General features: G+C 36.5%; 1 protein-coding gene across 2 annotated transcripts in view; it reads left to right on the forward strand.

The window, feature by feature from the left end:
- LOC145784662 (ras-associating and dilute domain-containing protein-like) overlaps positions 1–16,509 on the forward strand; it is a 43,602-nt gene that overhangs the window by 19,915 nt on the left and 7,178 nt on the right. For both annotated transcript variants that reach the window (XM_082596528.1, XM_082596529.1), the window contains 10 exons: positions 4,803–4,968; positions 5,443–5,627; positions 6,949–7,590; positions 8,534–8,688; positions 9,002–9,081; positions 9,323–10,340; positions 11,561–11,598; positions 12,541–12,690; positions 14,330–14,453; positions 15,854–16,067. In XM_082596528.1, coding sequence (XP_082452654.1) covers positions 4,803–4,968; positions 5,443–5,627; positions 6,949–7,590; positions 8,534–8,688; positions 9,002–9,081; positions 9,323–10,340; positions 11,561–11,598; positions 12,541–12,690; positions 14,330–14,453; positions 15,854–16,067 — 2,772 coding nt within the window. The remainder of the gene's footprint in view (positions 1–4,802; positions 4,969–5,442; positions 5,628–6,948; positions 7,591–8,533; positions 8,689–9,001; positions 9,082–9,322; positions 10,341–11,560; positions 11,599–12,540; positions 12,691–14,329; positions 14,454–15,853; positions 16,068–16,509) is intronic.

Genomic DNA, 16,509 nt, shown 5'->3' on the forward strand with positions numbered 1-16,509 from the left:
ATCTAAGGTTCATCAAAAGTGTTGTCACTTATCGTCATCCCGCGCATTTGCAGCTGATTGACATTGGAGTTAACACATCATATTTTGGTTAAGAAATTTACTGTCAGTAATCTTAAACCAGACAGCTAAATCCGTCATTTTTACATTGATTTTACACGTCTGCAGACGTTGAATCAATGTAAAAATGCTTTTGCTTTTTGGGAAGTACATATCATGATTGGAAGCTCAAAATTAGTTTTTTTCTTAAATGTATTTATCACTTATGTATAAATACATTTTACAACGTTTGAGTGAGTTAGTTGTTGTTCTTATAATGTACAAACTTGTTTTGTCTTTTGGCTAGATTGATTTAATTGTTTGCAAGGTATGGAGAAGGGTGGAGTTGTTTTAATATCGATCCAATGAGTATTAAAACTTAAAAAGTAGTTTCGAGTTTTTGAACTTTTAAAACTTAATTAACTGTTTCAAGGCACTTGAGGTTACGGTTGGCTTTCTTTGCACACTTATATCCTAATATCACAGTTTTAAATCAAGTGGGCAGCTGGTGATTATTTTTTTTAAATGCCGAAACTTTCTCCTTACCTGGCCTTCCACTGACCTCACAGGATAGGAAACGTATTATTATTGGAAATTTCAAAATGGAAACACGTTCAGACGCTGACGTAGTTCTCAGTGGTAGAGGCTGAAAGACAATTCGGTCCGAAACGACCCAGACAGCAAAATCCGTCATTTTTCCGTTGATGTATATTGATTTTTGCATTAACATCTACAGACGTTGAGTCAATGTAAAAATGACGGTTTTTTTCTGTCTGAGTATCACTTGGTTAAACTCATTTAAAAGTAAAACCAGAGCCAAAGAATATGCGGGTCTCACTAGTTCGATTTATTTGGCTAACCCCTAGTGTCACCTGCCAGGTTTAATACGAGTTTAAGCATCAAAGTTTTTAAGTACAAGTTTTTGCCTTCCGTTCGTTTGTAAAAAGTACTGTCAAAGCATTGAGTCTGTGTCAATTTGTCAAAATGTCAAAGTCTGTTTGTCAAAGTCGATGTCAAAGCATTGAAAGTAGTCTGAGAAAATCTAATTTACAAGTTTGTTTTATGAAATCATAAGTGTGACTTTGTCTAATTGTTTTCAGGTTTTAGCGACGAAAAGTGAATTTTTCTGGTTTTAAATAGAATTTACTTTTGTTTTGATCGATGAATCAGACTTCTTCAACAAGATGAGAAGCTTTGCTTACATTTGCAAAACGTTTTTCGATCATCATCGCCTCGCTTGTAACCTTTGGCTTGTCAATTTGCCTAAAGTCGTGTTAGTTATTTCTTATCACTTCATAGTAAGACATCCTTTCCATTGATGGATTAATTACGTTTCGCTTTACTAGCCGTTGAAGGCATTTATTTTTACGTTAATTGAACGTATTCCGATGTTGAACCATTGTAAAACCGATAATCTGTAATTTACATTGTGGGACATTTGTGACCTAACACGACAAAAAAAGAGTAGAAAAAATTGCGGTATCGATGCCTAGACAAAAGCTGAGCGATAATTTCCACACATTTACATTTTACGCGCACAACTAGCACCTTAATGAGAAAATAAGTTTGTAGTATAATTAAGAGTTTGGTTAATTTTTTTGTTTAAAACGTCATTGCGTCCGAATATGACTTCCCTGTTTCAATTCGGAATCGTAGCCTACTGCAGTGCAGTGATGTAGAGAGGATTGTGTTTAAGTTGACAGAACAAGAAAGGAGTGGAAAGTTATTTATGGTTTACAGACAGGGGTTGCATTGGATCAAAGGAAAAGAGCCTTGGCGACAGAGTAACAAGATATTGTACTAATAATGTAATAATAATAATGAATGATTCATATAGCACTGTATTAATTTTGTTGCAAGCATTTGTTCTTCTCAGCACTTTGTAAAGAAGCAAGCGTTATCATGGGATTTATGACAGACAGTATAGCTTTGCTCAAACTGCTTGTTCAAGCGGCTCTTTATGACTTAAGGTGGTTAAAATTTGGCTTTTCTTTGCATAAAGAGTTAAATCGAATATTTCTTGCCAGAGGTTTTTTGCCAAAAAAAAATGTTAAACGTGTTAAAGTGAATAATTAAAAAAACGGTGATGAGTAAGAAGAGCACATACATTTCGTATGACTCTGTGGATTGCGACATCTCCTTTCCTGACACCCAGTCATCCTGCCAATCCTCACTTAATGGATGGAACTGCAGTAAGTGACCCATGAGGTTGTTTTGAAAAGTTTACCACACAACGAAGAACCCCAAGTTTGATGTGTATTTTTTTTGACATGAACTGTGTTGTTTCCAAACAACGTATACACGCAGCAACACTCTAAACGCTTGATTTTAGTGAACAATAATTATACTTTATTGAATGAACGACCAAATTACGCCTTTACATGGAATACTAGCCCATTGCGTGCTTGGTTAAACTGCTACTTGTCAATTAAAATTTGCCTTGATAATTTGCTTTGTCATTATGAGCCACTATTGGAAATACTTTAACTTAAAGAACGCTCAGGTGTTTGGCAGAAACCACGGGTTACTACAGTTAACAGTTGTCTAAAACTGTTAGTATTTGTCCTATCCAGTAGAAGTTAACCATGCAGAAGTAGTTTTATAAACGAAGCAAAACCGGCGACGTTTGCTGATCGGAATACTAAGTTTTCACAGGAAACTGTACATCGAAGTTAGTTTTAGGGCAATTGATTGTAGATGGTGTTTCAAATTAATGATCTGAACTGTAAACGGAGTCTTGCTAGCCTAGAGTAGAATACTTTCGTTTTAATCATTGACCCATAGTCTTTGTGAATTAAAGTTTTAATAAAGTTGAACACATCAGCGGATTTATTTTGTATTTCAAATTTTAGGACTGATTTGTAACGGTACTTAAGTCGCATTTGAATTAAATAAATTCAGAGCACAGTTGGCAAAAGATATCTGCACCTGACAAAATATGTATCTTTGGAGACTTAGATTAGAAACCATTTTTATGAAAACACTTTGGGTCAAGCAGTGATTTAATAAAGTTGCATTCAACGGTAAATTCATTTAGCATTAATTGCCTCAAACTTATAACTGACTATAATTCTGTGTTGTGATCTTGTAACGCTTGAGTGATTTAGTGTTTTTATGAATGAAGACAAAAGAACATTTATGTATGCATTGGTCAATTTCAACCATGTTAACAAAAAAGGTTTGATAATATTAAAACTATGACATATCTTGTTACTTTAATTAAATATTTTATATTAGCTTCATTCATATCAGAAATTATGGTAAAGATAACGAAGTGATATGACGTATTATTTTTTAGGCCAACATCTTTTGACGTTAGTCCACATGAATGCGGGCTTGTACATTTTTTTTAATGTAAGACTTTAAACAACTGTAGATTTTGTTGCAACGCTATCAATCGTCCGCAGTGGGAAATGTACAGTTTGAGTTCTTGTATATGTTGAAGTTATATTCAGCTATCAGAATGTGTGTTTTTTATTTTTACGTGTTGATTTGAGGACCAAAATGTTTTAATAAAGGGGGTGAAAAGTTTTTGAATTGGGATAAGGTTTTTTTAGAAAACAACTTAAAGTGGTTTTTCATAAAATTTCATAAAACTCTTTTTTCTTGAAAGTTTATTTCTCATAAAAAGATTTTTCCACCATAACATGATTCAGGTGCATACACTACTAATGAGATAGCTACAACTACATCCCAGCTTGTTACCGATTCGCCTATTAGGCTACTGACGTAATATTTCCCACACAAATTTGTTGCAAAGATCAACAGCACAACGAAGGTGACATCTAGAATTGTTTTTACACTTCAAGTGTTGCCAAAACACTTAAATATGACGTTGTTCAGTTTGAACGAAGACAAGTTTTATCATAGTGCACGTGTTTGTTGTTTGTTTATACAAAATAGTATTAAAGTTTAAAAAGTTTTACCACTACATAGTAACGTATTTCAAAATCAAACACATCTGTTTTTCTTTTTGTTTGACAACACTTCTTACTATTTTGAGAATAACAGTTTTTAAATATTGTTTGAAAGACGTGATCTAACATTGGTAACGTGTATGGAGAGTTTCCTATTTGTTCTGGCGATGAGATGACGACTCAAAACAAATTTTTTATGTCCAATCTTTACCTAGATCGGTAGCGCCACTTGCGCCGAGCTAAAGGATTTTTAACGTTGTTGATGACTCTCCTCAGGAGAGCAGTTAGTTGGCACTTGTCTGACATGACGGGTACTGGCACATTGCCAAAACCTATGCGATCATTGTTATTCCTGAATCCTCACGCTGTTTATCCTTTTTAATACTTTACTATAGTTGCCTGAGTGGTTATACGTTAAAAGCATAAAGCAAAGGCCAACGCCCGATTAGGAAAAAGATTTTGTTATCCACTTTCAAAGGAAGTTACATGGATAATCTGAGCTGTAAATTTGGCTTCAGACCGTTGGTGCAATTTTCAATACTTACCCAGACAACAAATCAGTCGTTGTTAACGTTGATTCAACGTCTACATTGATTCAACGTCATGTACGTTGAACCAATGTAAACAACAACTGATTTGTTGTCTGGGAAATGATACAAGCGAGTGAAAGACAATTTGTATACATAAACATAACATACTACCAAATTGTGACCTCTTACAAAATTAAGGTTATGTGTACGGCTTCAACTCCTAGTACTTCACAATGAGGATCGTCTATGCTTGTTTGGCAACACTGGCTTCATGTGCAAACAAAAAGTTCAACATTGTTTGATCACATTTTTATTTTAGACGAAATCCTTCTTGACCCCGATGATCGACCTCTTGAACTTACTGTGAACTCAAAGTCACCTTTGGCCTTTCACCTCGTCACTGGAGCTGACAGAAACTCTGAACTGTTGAAGAATTTACGGCAAGAAACTTTTACCCCGGAACAACGAAGGAAATTAATAGAGAAGTAAGATAATTAGCGTAGAAACAAATTTTGGCAATGTTGTGGGTAAAGCCATTTGTCTGAAATACGACTTAGATTCTGGCCCGTTCAGTGTAAACGTTTTATGTGCTGGCTGTGAACCATGTTAGGCTTGAACCGTTTAGACTAATTTTGATTTTCATGAACTCTCAATAAATTTTTGAAATATGTCCGAGTATCTGCCGAATTTAGATTGCACATATATTTTTTCATTCGGTGATGTGTTAAGCTGGATTCCCTGAGTGTTTCACCTTGCTGGTTTGATTACAGGTGCTTCCCTGGAGAACGATAATTATTAAATGTGACTCGTGTCTGTTGTGTGCCGATATTATGGTTTAAATAATTTGTGGTCTCAACAGTTTGTGATGCTTGAAATTAAATGTTACATGCGTTGTTGATGCTTTATATATTTCACATCGAAAGGGAACCGCAAGTAATGACGCAAACATTTTCATGTAGATTTAATTTGAAAACTGACGGGGACAATGACATGATAAACAGTTCTGGAAGATCATCACCCAACACCTCGATGGAACGGGCATCTCTAAGTGGAAGTAGTCTTGGAGGCAGTGTCAGCTATTACTCAGAAATAAGGCCACAACCGGGAACTCCAACCTCTGCAACTTCAATGTCAAAACTGAACGGTGGGTAATACTTCAAGTTCAAGACTCTATTTGTTTGATTTAAAGACAAAGGTTCTAGGCTTCTTTTTTATTTGTTTCTTGCTGTTTAGGAAAATATGAATCGTATTTTTGAATTCGTGTGTTGCACATATATTTATTCCAAGATTGCCTGAATGGTTCTCCGTATTTGGTAAGAAAAAGCTTCTGCCAGTAAAAAGAAATCACTGTATAAACATTTTGCGTTTTGCACGTTTTCTTAAATGTTTCCAGTGTTGACTCTATAAAAAAACATCATAAATCATAATGTTAATAGCACTCCGTTTCTCTAGACTTTTTTGGTTGCAAGAAATCAACTTGCAGAACCGATATCAGATCTATTCTGGAACAACGCGTTCCAAAATTGATTTCATAATTCAAATTTGACGCACGTGTGGTTGTTGATGTATCCCACACGAAGCCACAATTATATCAGTGACCTTCAAGTTTTCCTGTTTTTTTCTCTTTTTGTTCATGTCCGAGCCTGGCCGGAAACGTATGAGATTTCAAGTAGCAATCCCTTTTCAAAAAACAAAAAACAAAAAAAACGATTCATTATGACGTAGGGACAAGCCAACACGATACACGACCCAGGTTGAACGCTTGTTTGCAAGTATTGTGATTGCTTCCGACCACAAAAGCATTGCGGTTGAATCTAAATAGATCAAATTGACATTTGAAAATACATGGTTGCATGCAACGATGTCTTTAGACAGGTTTTCTTATCTAGCAGCTATTATCTCCGAAAAGCAATGATGTCTGGTCTGAGTATGTATACTAACGCACACAGCCGCTGAGAGGAAGGGCCCGGTACCAACGGGATCATCATGGCCCAAATCAAGAAACTTTTAAGAAAAACACATATATCCAAAGAATTTGCTGTGATTTCTCCAAGATTCCAGGCCTTTTCAAAGGTTCAGACCCCTAAACTTATCCAAGGCCCTGGTCCAAAAGTGCCCCTAGACCCTGTCCTGTCAACGCTATTGTGTAATGCTACACATTATGGGATGTACGTTGGAGGAGGTTTATACCAAATGAATGCAATCAAGCCACACCTGTGATCGCTTCCGTATGGTTTGATAGTTTTGCCTCTTGTTTTTGAATGAGGAAACATTTATTGCCGTGTATGAGTTCAAAAAAGAATATTAACTATTAGGCAATGGGCAATCTTTCAAATTTACAATCATGTAAAATGTGTGTATGGCGCTTGATCACGTCTTATTGTAGTCCTACAAATATCAACACACTTTCAAGTCAAAATCTACTAGTATTTAATATGTTTTTTAAGATGTGTATTTGTATTTAGGATATGCTGATGTGATAGGAAAACCGGCTTTCAATAAGTCCGACCTAACTCCATTGAAAACTCCTTCGAATGGTGGGAAGGTGTTAAGAAGCAACACTATGCCGGCCAATGATGATAGACCTGCTCCTTTGCTGCTCCCTTCTGGAGGCCAATCTTCCAGCACACGAAGTGGCAGAATTAGAAATTTGAAGAACAAGAAAGATGCAAATTCTAAGACACAAAGAAGAGATTCGAGATCCTCATCAGCACGGAAGCTATTCTTCAGTCTTCGAAAATATCGTGGACGATCATCATCCAGAGATCGTAATGCAAGTAAAAGTTTATCAGAGATTCAATCGGATGTAGAGCAAGTTGCTTCCTTAACATCCACTGAATTGTCTTCAAATATAAATCTTCCTGGAATACTCAAGATTTTTGGAAATGCGGTCAGTCCAGGAGCAAATTATAAAAGTGTCATGGCAACCAACAATTCAAATGCGAGAGAACTTGTCAAAATTGCCTTGGAAAGGTACGGGATCGCAAAGCACCAAGCCAAGTACCACGTTCTTTGTGAGGTAGTGGGAAGGGTAAAGGAGGAAGAAGCCAAAAATAACGTAGGGAAAGCCTTGAAGATAAAAGCCAAGAAGAATAAACGAAAATCAGGTATGTTTTTTTCACTTAATGTTTATTTTCATCCACTTTTATATCTTTGCATGTTTAAATCAATTCTTCATACGTAAAAGTAGCTAGCAACTGCAGCTTGCTTTAAAATTCACAAAAGTTTACACAAAACGCATGCGGTATAGCTATAGGTATAGTTGTTGCTACAACTGAAAGTGAACGATTTAGTCGCGTATTTGCAATAGGTCGCCTCAGCAGAGCTTATTGTGCAATTAACCGTGATGAACGAATCACGGTGATCGATTCACAACGCTGCAGTCGATCACCCTTTTTAATTGTGCTCTTCCTTGGAGAGAAGTGGTTGTTATCCTCTGTTTTTCTTTTTTCGCTTATTGGTTGCAGAATGGTTGCTATCCGGGTGTATTGTAAATAACGGTTTTCTACTAATAACCTGCGGATGAAATCACTTTCTTCTCCTGTAATCGTGGCGCTTAAAGTGAAGTAGAGGCTGTTAAACACCAGAATTATTAACAATTGCGCTGTTTTGGTCACAAAATAAAAGCAGTTGTTTAATTACGAGGCCGCACAGTAGAATAGTTGCCCAGCGCTAAAAATATGCTATGCTTTGTTGTACTCGTAAGCTTTCGTGATCAAGTGTGGTGAACGTTCTCGAATGCATTAGACTCTTTGTCTTAAAAGTAAAATGTTCCCTAAAACAAAACAATAGGCTACCAGTAGCATCAAATTTAGCAAAACAAGTCATAAACAAAAGTACTCAAAACTTTATTTACTGAACAGTAGACTACAAGCAGAGTGGCAGACAGTTTGATTCAAAACTTGGACGAAACATCATAATAGAAACTGCATTGTCCAAGGAAGAGGAGCGGGTCACTCAACTGTGGCCACCACCACTGTACAGAGCACGTACAGCGTTACAATCTTAGTCAAACTATCTTGTTTTTCTCAAAATCTATCTTGATTTTAGTGGAAATTCCTTCAATGAAATTACTTGATGGAAATGATTTCACCGAGGACTATGTTCGACCGTTAAGCGATCATGAAAAACCTTTAATCCTCCAATCTTATTGGAAGCCACTCGATGGACATTGTAGGCGGTTTGAGATAAGAAGAAGATCAAAGGTGAGATTGATCTTTTGGTTGTTCACAAAAAGTGATTTCGTTTCTAAAATATGGTCTCCTACACATGCTTCAGCTTTTTGAGTTAGAGCATGATTTTTAAGAGAGTCGTTTTGATTTGCTGCTAATTTTAAAAAACAAGTATATCGAATAGAATTAACGTTTTTAATCATTTACTTTTGAAAAGACTAAATGCCTTAAACTTGTAACATCAAATTTGCCCAATGTGCTTTATAAATGTTGGATACAGCCCTAGCAGATCATTCTTTGACTAAGAGTAATCTAAATTCGTAATCACTATTCAAAATTAATCCAGGTTTTCCAGAAAGGTGAAAAAGACCGTTCCACTAGGGACATCAACATGCAAGCTCGTCGCCTTGTATTACAAAAATCTAGGTGGGTTTGTGGACTAAATGATGAGTAAAGGAACATTGACTCTGACTACGATAATAATCATTTTAAAAACTGAACTCTTGCGGTTTACAAGTCCTTACCTGGTCAGCGGTACTTTCGCAACATCGTACATTTGTTTGGTTTACAAAATGAATCAGTAAAAGACTTACATTTTAAAGAGTGAACTTTGTTGCGCCATATGTTTCGTTTTACATAGAGTTTTCTTAAATGATCTGTTTTTTAGGAACAATCTTAATATTCCGTCTTTGACCAACCAACCTCAAACCGACAGCGAAGAAGATGACGAAAAAATCACCAGCTTCGACGTCCGTCGTCCTTCCCCGGAACCAAGAAAGGCAAAAAAATCTTCAAATGACAAAAATGTTGAAAAAGTTAATGTGGACGTTTTAACCGACCTAAAAACTTGCACTGACGCAGAGGCCGAATGTGCTGCTGCAATAACAGACCGTGTCACTCCTGACGGTGGTTCGTCAGCTACTCCTCCTACATCTGAAAGCAAAAACGATACTAAACCTCCTGACAGTCCCCCGTGTCCATATTTGATAACATTACAAGGAAATGAAGATACATTGATCCATTCTCTTGACAATCAGGAAGTCCTCATTGGCAGTGATGTCACCGATTTTAAATTGGTGGCTCCGGACGTTCTTCCTCATCATTGCGTCTTGAAGAGGAGACTAGAAATCTTGTTTTCTGAATCGGACAATTATGAAACTTTGAAACGATGGTGTGTCACAATCACACCGCTCAGCTCTTCTGCTGAAATTCGGATAAACGGATCCAAGACAACGAACAAACATACTCTTCAACACGGGGAGTTGGTATCAATAGGACAGCATCATATGTTTATGTTTAAAGACCCATCGTCGCATGTCAATCTAAGTAATGTTGTAACTTTTTCGCTCACCAATTCAAGTAATCACGATTTGGATAACACCAGTATAGAAGCACACGCCTCAAATCTACGTCTGAATCCTGGTGATGCAAAAGAACATTTAGACTCTCCGACATTTTCAAAAATTATTGAAACAGACTTTAGCTATGGTCATGAACACGAAGATCAAATTTTAAGCGAGATATTTGATACTTCAAGTGATCTTGAAGATGTGCCAAAAGATTGTGCCTTGGCCCCTGCTACTTTATTATGCCAATGCATCACCCACTCCTGTCTCAACTTTGACCTGCAACAGAAAAACGATCTCCTGCTGAAGATAGCAAGCAATCTTCAGACATTGGTTTTGGTAAGTTCTTTTAGCTTTTATTGTATTATTATTTTTCTGCAGTAACATACAGTATAACATAAAATCAATTATCGGTTTGCATTGTTTTGCTATTTAAAAGCATATAAGGTGTAGCCTATATTGTCAGCTGATTAGAGACAGTACAATATTGCAGCTATGGTGCGAAGTTAGCTTGGTTTTTAGTTCAATTAATGTAATTGAAACGCTATGGTTGCTATTAGTTCTTCAGTAATTAGCCAGCTTCCTTTTCATCCATTCCTACGTCTACCCATCCCCACAGTAGCCAACTTAGCTCACAATCGCCGCCCCGATGGCTCAATTGGTCAGCGCGTCACTTCTGGAACGAAGAAGCTTCAAGATCAAGCGGCGCTGGTTCGACTCTCGGGGTGTGCGCTTAAGCAACGCACCTAAAGGGCTGCTCTCCATTCAGCGGCATCTAAATGGATGGAATAATTCCCCGGCAACAAGACTTCAACAATCGGAAAGTTCACTTTGTCAATCTCGGTGACCTGGACGCGAAATTTTTTTCCCACGTACTTTCTGTCTCATTTACATATTTTGGTAAAAGTTTGTATTAAAACCGTGTGAATGCAACATTTTCTTGTTGGCACGGTTGGTTCAGTGATTTCATCCTCTGCCTAGTGTTTGTGAGAACGAGGGTTCGACGCCCGTCGAAGTCAAACTTTTTTGTTCTTTAAATTAATTTTTGCGGTGCACAAGAGCTTTTCCAAAAAGTAGGGTTAGGGAAAGCTTATATTTTATTATCATTGCAGAATTTCATTGGTAAATAGTTATTTCGCAATCTGAATCAACCAATCTCTCAAAAAACTTTCGGAAAATCTTACTTTTAGAGTGACTAGAATCAATGAGACAGAAAACTCGTGGGAAAAAAATTCGCGACCGGGCCTGCGTCAGTGATTCAAAGCCTCTATAAGTATGCGAAACTGCCAGGATTAAGCTCTGCAAAAAGCTTTCCCAGTCCGAGAATAAAGATTCAATCAATCAAATCTCATAGTAGGCTACTGTAGTTGGATGTTAAATCGCTACCGAAAAAGTAATTTGAAATATTCTAATAATTGTACGATGTAGCTAACACTTTTCTGTTTGTATTTGAGTGGTTGTAGCCTACAGTGTGTTAGTTTCTAACAACACGACATTTCTCCTGAGACTGTAAAGCACAAAAAGCTTGTGTACGTTTGAATACAGTGCTTTCATTGCAGAATGCCACAAGAAATGTCTCTGTCCAAGAAATTCAGTCGTGAGTCATTTTATATTATTACTGTTTAAAAAGTAGACTAAATACGTAATTACTCAACTTTACCAACTGAAGCTTTGAGCTTGTTAACATTGACGTTCACCGTAATGTATTTAAAAATAATTGTTGTAAAAGCAAAAAATACTTTCACAAAATCGTTTCTTATCGCAAAATTTAATGGGGTAATTTTGGACAATCTAATGTTACTTTTCAGAACTTTATCATGATTTTATTAAACTTGAAAAGCGCAGGTAACCAGATTACCAGAATTTTCGCTGATTTTTATTGCTCTTTAATAATAATGGACAATCGGACATTTGTTAATAAAAGTTTAATTATGAAGAAAGGAGCGTTCTTCTCGGCTATCAGCACAAGGCTGAGCACTCACTATAGCTCAGCGAGCAGTTGCGATCCGCTAACCATAACGATGTAGCTACAATCGGCTGCCAGGAAACAAAAAGTTTAATTACTTATTTTCTTTGATACCCAACTTTTCGTTTCTAGCACTAGTTGCAACATTCATCCGATCAATGTTTAGGTAATATCGGTTGATAATAAATTAATTGGGCAACATCATGTTCGAACTAACAGAGAAACAGAAAGTACCTGTATTAGCTAGGAAGATCTAATTTAAGTTTCAATGACTAAAGTCTCAGTGTTGTATAACGGACATTGAACTTATAGGACCCTTTGTAGGTAGAAATCTTGTCTGCTTTATTTTCTTTTGCATGCTCGTTTTTAATAAAGCTAAAGTTATACAACAACAGTTAACATCAATGTAGTGATTGCTAGACGTTGAACAAATTTGCTAAAGAGGAATCAATGTGTTTCCTTTATTCTTTATTGAAGGTCTTCAGTGCCTATTTATCATTGCACTGATGAGAACCAGGTTGTTGAAACAGAGGTGTCTCTAGTTATTACTTTTCATAAATAGCATTTTATTAGGTCTACGGACTCTGGGGATGCTGCTCATCTTCTTACTCCATTGCTTCATCCTGTTGTGTACTGGATGTCAAATTCTCTTGAGATCTTCGAATTCCTCCAGAAAGATCTTGTCCCAATTATACAAAAGAGAGTTGAAGAGGAAAAATCAAAGTTAGTTCCAACAAATTTACTTGAAACTTGAAAGCTTGTTTTTTGTACTCTATATTTTAACTGAAATATTTATCGTTTTTTTTTTCAAATCGTATCGTTTAATGTGTGTTTATCCACTCTAAACGTTTATTCACAGAGGTTACTTTCTATGTTGTGCAAAATCGTTTAAAATATTTGAGAACAATTTGATCGAATTCCGCGCGTGTTGTTTTCGTTTCGTTTATACTTCATAAATTTACATCCGCCTCGTGCTAAACAAAAAGCCCAAATTTGTTTCTTCGCCAAATAGTTTTAGCGTTTGATTGAAACATGGCAGTCAATTCTTCAAACCATATTGGTACAATAGCAATGTTACTGGCAGAAGTTCAATTTTAAGCGCTTAGTCTTGATCAATTTTAGGAAATTGAGTCCATTAAGTTTAACTAGGCTTACCATATTTGCATCATAATCGTGCAGAATTTGCTTATCACAAAACGCGAGTTAGCTGCAATTTGCTTGAAAATATATTGTTTGGAGCTTGCACAGTGAATGTAGGTATGCACTAAGACTGCTTCTTACCATGGTACGGCACTCAAAAGGGCGCCGGTTCGACACCGCTCTTAAACATGCGGCCGTGTCTTTGGCTGGACGCTTAAAGCAGTGATTCTCAATGTGGTCCAGGTGGACCACTGGTGGTCCACCTGGAATTTCTGTTGGTCCACAGAGAGTTTTACAAATCCTTGATAAAACGTTTTTCAAAATTGTATCATTTACTACAATAAATTGTGTAAGGACTACATACAGGTGTAAGAAAATTATATTTACTTTGTGATTTTTGATCGATTTTTCTGGAAGTGCTAGGTAAGCATAAGCTCAGCAGTTTTTGAACTTATTTTACTAGTTGACGAGTAGGTCATTGAACTGTTCAAGGCATAAGTGAAGTGCTGGAAGGCTTAATCAATAAATGATATGTTGCTGTAATTGTTGTGGTGTTGTCGGTGCACGAAGGTTGCGCTTCTTCATGGTACAAAGTTTCTTTAGGGAAAGTAGAGCTATTCGCTGTTTCACTGAATGTTAATTAAATTATTTTATGAATGTCACATGTTATATTTTTTCAGATGCTAAATTAAGTGCTGTATTCTGCAGTGCTTTCAATTAACAAAATGTTAAAAGCTCTTGTTGCAAAGAAGATAAAACTGAGACATTACCAGACATTAGCCTATCATTCTATTGAAACAATATATATGTGCATGATATTTTGTTAGAATAAAATTAAAATTATGTGTATTCAAGTAGTTAAGGTTGAGTGTACAAATTAAGAGGGTTTGCTTAATTAGTTAATTACGTATTGTTTTTATTAAGGACTAAGATTAAACACGCCCTTGAGTTTTCTGACTTATGTGCAATACAGTTTCGACTAGTGGCGTTCATGAGGCGTCAACATAGCAAAGTGGTCCATCGGATATATTTTTTTTAAATATGGTCCATGGGCCAAAAAAGGTTGAGAATCACTGGCTTAAAGGACATGCCTGAAGGTAGACACAAAGATTGGCTTCCTTGCCTTCCGCCCACTTAATCTAAATTTGAAACTACCGGGCATAAGTCTGGATACGACAATAAAATACTGCTTCTTGAAATGCTCATCATTTATATTTTATAGAGGTATAGTGGATCCAGATGTGCTTGCTCAAGCTGAATCTTATGTTGTGAATGAAGAAATTCTTGCTCTGCTTGAAGAAGTGGTCATGTATGCTTTCCAACAAATCGTTTATTATCTCACTAAGGTGAGAGAATTTATATTTATATGAGGAGAAAGTAACCTATGCAATTCATACTTTGTAAGCTTCAAGTCCTACCGTGAATGTTACTGACGCAGTTCACACAGTCGTGCTACTACTCCAATACACACATGGCAATACTTGCATACTCCTGACACGCTTAAAGGTCTGGTGTGAAAGGTTTTTCTCACTTTTGAGAAATGTTTTTTTAAAATCATGCCTGTCGAGAAGCCGTTCCTGAAAAACGAGGCATGTGAAGCTTTTAATTCAAGTATCGAAAAGCCATGAACTAAGTTTCTAAATGTGAATATCTATTTATGTATGTGTTGCATTGTGAATTGAATGACGTTTTGTTAAAAATGGACTGACCGTTTTTCTGTAGGCCTGCGCGATACCTACGAATTAACTAAGACGTGTAGTGTGAAGTTATTTCTATGGCCGGATTAGGATTTCCTCCACGTTTCAATCTAGCCTCGCTTTTGAGAGACGATATTATATAACGTGGCAAAGGTGGCAAAAATTGAGATACCAATTTTTACGGAATAAAGACAATTTTGGCTAGGATTATTATAGGCTACATGTTGGGTTAACAGTTTTTCCACTAGCATAGTAAAAACTAACATTTTTGAAAGGCATTTTCATTATCAAACGTTGTAACTTAAAAAGGTATCAAACTAATCTAAATACACCGGTGCATCATCAGTGACGCAACTAGAAAGACAATTTTAGGTGACATAAGCAACTATTGGGGGGCAAACATTTCAATATTTGAACTAAAAAATTTGTGTAAAAAAAAAGCTACTTAATGCAGTCAAACATTCATGAAACGTCATCCAACATGTAATACAATGTCAATAAAACGTTGCAATAGCATAAAAAACCTATTTTTGTGGGGGGAGGCAAGAATTTTGGGGTTGATTGCTCCAGGTGGCTACGTCCCTGTGTTAAATAAACTTTTTACAGAGCAGTAGAATGCTTACCCTGTGATTTGTATTACTTATAATGTAACCAAGGAAATTTCATTATTAGCGTCTACTTTGGGTCCCAACCAGCAAAGCAGCCACTTTTTATATTGGTTCAAAGCTTGCAAAGGCCTAACTGATGATGCTACCCGTTTCCATTAAGAGTATTATGGCATTGTTGATGGCACATCTTATGGCATTTTTGATGGCTTCTACTACAGTGGAAAGCGTGTGACGTGTACGAATAGGCCACATGAGACTTTGCTTAGGCATGTTGGTCACATGTTACATGCAACAACTGGCCATAATGCAGCACATGAACCCTTCCAAAATTACAGTCGATTGGGTGTTTTTACGCAAAACTAAAAAGACGCCATCGGTTATTTCAAACTTAATTATCAAATCATAAGTAAACTTGATTCTTATTACTGAATTTTTGTGCAGACTTTGTATGGGTCTCTACCCGCCATATTGGAATGCAATCCATTTGCAGAAGACACCTCATCCAGATTGAGCGTCGATGACATCACAAATGTTTACTCAAGCGCACGCGAAATGACGCAATTGTATGACGTCAACGAACGCATCAGCGACCAACTTTTTGCTTATTTATTTTTCTTTACAAACATCTCACTGTTCAACACGTTAATGGAGGAAGGTGAGCTTTTTAGATTTGAGAAAGGTTGCTGTGGCGATTTTATGAGCTCACACATAGGACTTCCATAGCATCCTATTCCCTTGTGGTAGGATCATGTCTCAGTAAATTTTTCTTGCATCCACATTCACAAGTAAATCTTGTTTTGTATACTTTCGAGCATGGAATAGTTTTACATCTCAAACTTCTTCATATCTTTTCACGATTTTTGCTTTTGAGATTTTCTGACTTTGCAGACCCAGACAGCAAATTCTGCCGTTTTTGCATTGATTCGACCTCTGAAAACGTTGAATCATTGTAAAATGACGGATTTTGCTGTTAGGGGAGAGACGAAGTAAAGAATAACACATTATAAGATCACTAGGTAAACCATTTAAACAAGAAGGCTAGTTTTATAAGAGCCAACATATTGTTTAGCAAAACTTGCTTTTTTGGCAAGAGGATA

This window comes from Aplidium turbinatum, chromosome 15 (genome assembly GCF_918807975.1).
Source record: "Aplidium turbinatum chromosome 15, kaAplTurb1.1, whole genome shotgun sequence".
Lineage (NCBI taxonomy): Eukaryota > Metazoa > Chordata > Ascidiacea > Aplousobranchia > Polyclinidae > Aplidium > Aplidium turbinatum.